The sequence below is a fragment of the Hyaloscypha bicolor genome (assembly GCF_002865645.1).
Source record: "Hyaloscypha bicolor E unplaced genomic scaffold K444scaffold_52, whole genome shotgun sequence".
Lineage (NCBI taxonomy): Eukaryota > Fungi > Ascomycota > Leotiomycetes > Helotiales > Hyaloscyphaceae > Hyaloscypha > Hyaloscypha bicolor.
Window position 1 is genome coordinate 984,117 of NW_020194554.1, and position 6,000 is coordinate 990,116.

The window sequence follows — 6,000 nt, forward strand, 5'->3', positions numbered from 1 at the left end:
CTGCGTTGGAAGGAATTGAGGTTTAGATTCGATGAGATTACTTAAATAAAAGCTCTTAAAAAAACCAATTTCCTATATGCTTATATATTATATTAGTATAAGCTTGCGAGCGTAATATGGCATACTTAATAAAAGAAGGGTTTTATAAATAAGAGAAGGGTTTTATAAATAAGAGAAGGGTTTTATAAATAAGAGAAGGGTTTTATAAATAAGAGAAGGGTTTTATAAATAACAGGGAAAGCTTATAAATAAAAGTAAGGCTTAAAAGAGCTTATAAAATGGAGGTAAGATCTTTGCGGGTATAATTAGGGAATGTGGTAGTTTATAAAGATAAAGAGAGAGCTTTATCTAATTAATCTCGTATGCAGATGGTCTCAACGGTGTGATTGAGGCGACTGGCGTACTTCACGATGAGGCCCAAGCCAATGCTTGAGGTGAACTGGATTAGTATGTTGTTCCAGAAGAGAAAAGATATGTGATATGAAGGGCGAGAGTATACATCCGTTAGCACCAGTGATGAGAACAATGGTTGACGACAAGTTCCTACAGATGAAACTATTCTGATTCGGTATTATTATTGCCATTAAGCGGCTTGCATTATTCCCTTCTTCAATCTTCCGTCAATACCCTTCCCTCAAACTATCAAGGTAGCTTTTCAAACCACCTGTGGAAGCAGATAAATTCCTACCATAATGAAAAGTCTACTTTATCCACCTTTGCCCCTTGCAATACTTTACCAAACAGTTGGATTTTTACCCGGACCTACTTTCCGGGTTAGGACAGCTGAGTTAGAATTTCAATCAGGGAGCAAGCTCAGTTCTATACGTACCACAACAATTCTTGCACTTTGGCATGATACATGCAGATGGTTCTGACCAACGCGTTGTTGATGTTTTAGCGAGTAGATAACATATGTTGGAATAACTGAACGAGACGCTCTACTTGTCCCATCCTACCCGCCATATCTAAATTGCTGCGTCTGGTGCAAGCATCCTCACACGAGATGAGAACCATGGGATCATTTCCACCACTGGTTCCCGAAAGTGATCATTCGCATCTCTCAATTTCTTTCCAATATTCTGGAAAACGACACCCATGGACTTCTGAGAGAACACCATTGTATCTGTAATGTGCTTGGAAACGGATCTGCCCAACTATCGAAGTTATATACTGATTCTGCTTTGACCCGATCGTTGAGCATCCTCTCTGGAAGGGGGTCCGCGAACTTCAACTCTTGTTCATCGTCGGCTGTACTTCCCGCTGTTTGGTTTTTAAAAGGAGAAGTGAGCATGAGCGAAGCTTAAAGTGTATCCACTCCGAACTGGACATTTTTGGCAGCGGAGGCAGGGCGTGCTTCCAAGGTCTTTGATGGTGGTAGCATTTGAGGGCTTTGGTTGAGCCATTTTCAAAGCCCCAGATATTGTTGTACAAAAAACGTGATTGATATCCAAATTGTGATTGATCCCAGTCGTGGTTGATGTGTGAGGTGTTGTGGTCGTGGCTCGCGGTTCCGTTCAGGAATCATAAGATCGGAGTCAAGGAAGGCGAAGCCAAAACAACGAGATCGGGCAATTCAATGAGGTGGAGAAATTTAAGACGGCAAATAATTGATTAAATCGCCCTCGAAAGCATCATAGCATGGTCTCCTAAGTAGAATTCTTTCGCTTGTATTCGTGAGATAGAATGCCATTATTTTAGTCAACCCTGTAACACCAACTGTGAAAGTTACTAATTCTGCGGTGACTAGGGATTGAAGCATGTGTTGATGTGCAAGGCCATGGCTTCGTGGAGTGTCTTGGTTCCGACTGGGCGCCCATTACAGGTCATATGGGACTCATCAAACACGGCCTAGAGATTTTAGAAATCTGATCTCAACCCTTCCTCTCCCATAGAAAGACGGTCTAGCTCACATGACTGTTAATATCCTATCGACAGGGCGAAATAAATGTTAAATGTAAGGTAACTTGGCCGTGTCTCTAAGGGTAGCTAGACTAATCCCCTGACTAGGCTTTGCGTATGGCCTGTGCTCATTAACTTTTTTTCCACCACGTACGTAGTATTTCAGAAGCCCTTCCTTCGTCAAAAACTGTGACACTGGTTAGTCATGCGAGATAGAAATATAGAAATGGAGCAGAAGTGCGTTTTCTAACATGGAGAGATTAATCTCGCCATCTGGAGAGGTTGTTTTGTTGTGTTTCTCTTTCCATTCTCGATCATGATCACTTGTGAGGCTGGACTTGGCGTATGCTTGACCCCCTGGTCAAAAGCATAGCATAATAGCGACGGTGTAGTGATGTAACAATTTCCGTTCCTAGGTTTCGAAAACCCGTATCTCGATAACAGAATGGAATACCGATCGCGGGCTCGGCGAGCTGAAAAGAGGTTTGGTCGGCAGAGTAACGCAACGCCATTGGTTCCTTGCTACTTGTGCACCTTGCTTCTTTTACGCCCTGCTTCTTGTACGCCCTGCTTCAATAGGAGGTTGATAGGATTGCTCTGGCGGGCGGAATCCGGTCTCAGAACGGGCGCACATCCCGATCAACTTCACCAAAGGAATCAGACGATCTTGCCAATGGCATGTGGGGCACGATCCGCGATGTGGCGTTTCTCGTCCATTTTGGGCACACCGAGATGCAGATAACGGCCCCGCGGTCCAATCAACGGTGAGAGGATTGCTCATCGTGAGTGACCATTCGCAACTTTGGATTTGGAAGGTTGGGTATATATCTATTCTGCTGTGGTCGCCACCTGCCTCCCCCCTCTTCAAGCTTTTCACTCTGCCTTCAAAAAGCACATTCTATTCGAAGCGCCGCAAAGACAGGCATATTTCGTTCGGTCATCGCCTCGTGCACCTTCACCCGCAGGGTTGAGGTATGGTTCTCCAAACCTCTATGGCCTTTTCTTTCTAGCTCTGAATTTCTTAGTTCTATTGTCGGTATCTAGAGACTGATTGCTCATAACTTGTGCGCATAGGTTCCATCATCAGGTCTCTCTTCCGTCGTTCTCGATTGCAACAGAAGGTCCACCCCACCACAACCCAACTTCGCCATCCGTACGTGGATCTGCAAGAGCAGAAGTGCAGGCACATCTCCCACGTCATGGATAGCCAGTTCTCCGATGGCTCACTCCTTTTGGAGTTTGAATATGACGATCTTGATAGCCTCTTCTGTCAAGTACCGGCCCCCCACATGAACAACAGACCTGACGGCGGCCCATACTGCTTTGACAGTCTTGCGTCGACCCAAGAGGTTGTTGAGAGAAACCCCACCTGTGCGATGAGGGCTGGAGATTCCGCGATTGGTGCTTGTATAAGACCCGGCAATGCTAGAGATGATGGACCTGGATATGGCATCTCCTCCTTGGGAGTTGACACGAGCTACCTAACACCACCCTTATTACAGTCGTCACTGTATCCGGCTAATACCACTGGAATCTCCTTCGCTATGGATGAGTGGAGTCCCAATTACCCTGATCTTGATACCATGGAACCTATTACAGTCTCCCACTCACAGCACAGCCTTGAGCCTCTATCCACCGAATATATCCATTCCACTATAAGGCCTGCTAATTTTAGTAGCCTAAGCGACCCTTTTTTCTGGAACCGTGAAGAACCATCCATCCAACGAGATTTAAATGACTCCGTCGGGATTGGAAATTCGTCTCTCGATGCCGAAGACAATTCGTCACCTGCCAACAATTTCAACATAGTCTTCGGTTATGAAACGTCTGAAACGCATGGTATGCCCTCGAACGGATACTTCATAGCGCAATCAGAACAATTCTCACTACAGTCAGAATTCAACAGCATCAGTAACGCCAACCATCATCAATCGTTGGACCTGGTATTTGGATCAGGTGGAACATGGCAATCAATGCTACCACCGCGTATCCCAGCTAACAACCAATTTGAGCACGACACAACAGATCGATGCCCTCAGATTCACACGACAACAGAGTCACACCCAACGGTTCCTTTCCCCGTCTCAATTGCGACTCCCACAGTCTCTGAGTCAAGTTCTTCAACTGCAAAGCACGATGTCCTTCTGAAGAACAGCTTAACGGTATTACCGACGTTACTGAGACCCCAACCTCTCTCACATCCTCCCGAGGCGTTGATGACTAGCTTCGAAAGTTCCCAAGTGGAACTATCAAGCTCGAGAGGTAAAAGGGCTTATACAACTGAGGCGAGAAAGAAAGTCAGCCAAGTAAGAAAGAAAGGAGCATGCTTGAGGTGTCGGATACGTAAGATTGCAGTAAGTTCAAGATTTTTATTAATTCTCACAGTATCCATTTGCTGAGAACTAAACCAAAGTGTTCCGCGGACGACGAAATATGTAGCCGTTGTCAGAATGTGACCAACACTCCTGGAATTGCACAGCGAATCTGTGTTCGACAGAAATTGATAGACGTCTTTATCAGTCATTCTAGTAAACTAGCCTGAACCACACATTGTGATTATGAATCACTGATCAAGACAGGTATTTATGAAATGATTCTGGAGTCGCAGGACCGTAACTCCAGAGCGATAAATCTTCTTCCTGGCCAGACTGAACAAAGGTTCTTCAGAATGGAGACGATGGGTTTGGACTCTTCTACACTAGCCATCACCGCCACACGATACGAGCGCGTTTGCCCCTCTTTAGGTCTCTCGGGCTCGTACACGATCCTAGTACCTTCTTGGCACGGGGCATCGAATGATCAACGGGCAATTTCTCCTATCTCCCTTCCCACGATCGAGGAGCTAGATGATTTTGCTAGATCAGGCACCTGCAAAGTACATGATCCATTCCTCAGCTACGACTTACATCACAAAATCGATCGCTTACTACTTCTGTGCTGCGAGCGTGAACGCCAATCCCCAGTCGTAAGACTTCCTTCCACCAAAGTTTACCTCAACTCAAAATAGCGCAGGGCAGACTTGTTAACGCAACCCTGAGGGTTGTGAATCTGCGGAGCTTTTTGATGCACAGCCTAGTGCATGCCCTCAATACCAAACAGGATGACTCGGACGGCTCCGCTTCCCGGTTCCAGTCTACCTACGTCGACCCTGTGCTCAACATGCAAATTCGAACCATTGCCCTCGCCGGCATAGCCAAGTCCGAAAGATTCCTGTTCTCCCAATTCAACGATCTCTCTCGTATCCTTGCCCTCGACGAATCTAGCCTGATGTTAGCCAAAACCTGCTTGCTGAGATTGATGTTGATATACCGCAACGATGTCTTGCTATGCCAGAGAAGCGTAATGATTCCAACCAAATCCCGAGGTAAGAAATTGTAGTGCTTAGATTGTTGGTGATTGAGTTTACAGACAGGTTGACAGTGATATTTGCAAACCGGCTCAAGAAAGTCAAGTTCATGTACCATCTTGCAGCAGCCACTTATGGCACACTCTCTGAGAGGGTTTCGTCGTGTGTACCCTTCGAATGGAAACTCGATGCCTACGAGAAATATTCGGGACATGATGGCTCTGCTGAAGGTTTTGAGAAGGCGGTCAAGGAGCTTAGTGTTGCTTACACGACTTTCTGTGAGCTTTGTACTCTCTTCTGCGGAAAACCACTGATAGCTATACAGGTGAACATGAATTGCTGCCAGAAGATGGAATTTTCAATTTTTTTGTCATGGAGTCTGGTAGGAAGGTCGGAAGAACTTGAATCAGGATAATAGTCCTTGATTCGATCTTGGTATCTCGATATGAACACTTTTAATTCTCATCTTCTGACTTGAGCTATGAGCTATAATTGAGCAAATTTAGGATATATATTGATTTATGTTACACAGAAATCACGTGTTATTGTGGTGGCCTCAGGCTTCCGGTTCTGGACCATGAAAAGGGGCTTTCAACCCATTTAATTTCTGCCCTTTAGAATAATTTTCCAATGTCATAATCATAAGCCCTCGGTTCGCGGCGTTCTTTTAAGACAACTTTACGCGGCGTATATGCTCACTAGATGCTCTCTACTTCATTTGTATTTACAGAGAAGCGTACTCGACCTCCCGCTTA

The 6,000-nt window shown here is 45.3% G+C and overlaps 1 protein-coding gene across 1 annotated transcript; it reads left to right on the forward strand.

Annotated features, from left to right (window-relative positions):
* The first annotated feature begins 2,757 nt into the window (after nt 1–2,757).
* Nucleotides 2,758–5,769, forward strand: K444DRAFT_610098 (uncharacterized protein). The gene is made up of 7 exons (XM_024879682.1): nt 2,758–2,871; nt 2,974–4,253; nt 4,313–4,427; nt 4,479–4,864; nt 4,912–5,263; nt 5,320–5,523; nt 5,571–5,769. Exons 2-7 carry the CDS (start codon nt 3,099–3,101, stop codon nt 5,648–5,650), a joined length of 2,292 nt encoding a protein of 763 aa, XP_024740170.1. The 5' UTR covers nt 2,758–2,871; nt 2,974–3,098; the 3' UTR covers nt 5,651–5,769.
* The last annotated feature ends 231 nt before the right edge of the window (nt 5,770–6,000 follow it).

Coding starts and splice junctions, on each gene's coding strand:
- K444DRAFT_610098 (XM_024879682.1), top strand. CDS start 3,099: ATGGATAGCCAGTTCTCCGATGGCTCACTCCTTTTGGAGTTTGAATAT. Junction 4,865..4,911: donor GTGAACGCCAATCCCCAGTC/GTAAGACTTCCT, acceptor AAAATAGCGCAG/GGCAGACTTGTTAACGCAAC. Junction 5,524..5,570: donor TGTTGCTTACACGACTTTCT/GTGAGCTTTGTA, acceptor ATAGCTATACAG/GTGAACATGAATTGCTGCCA.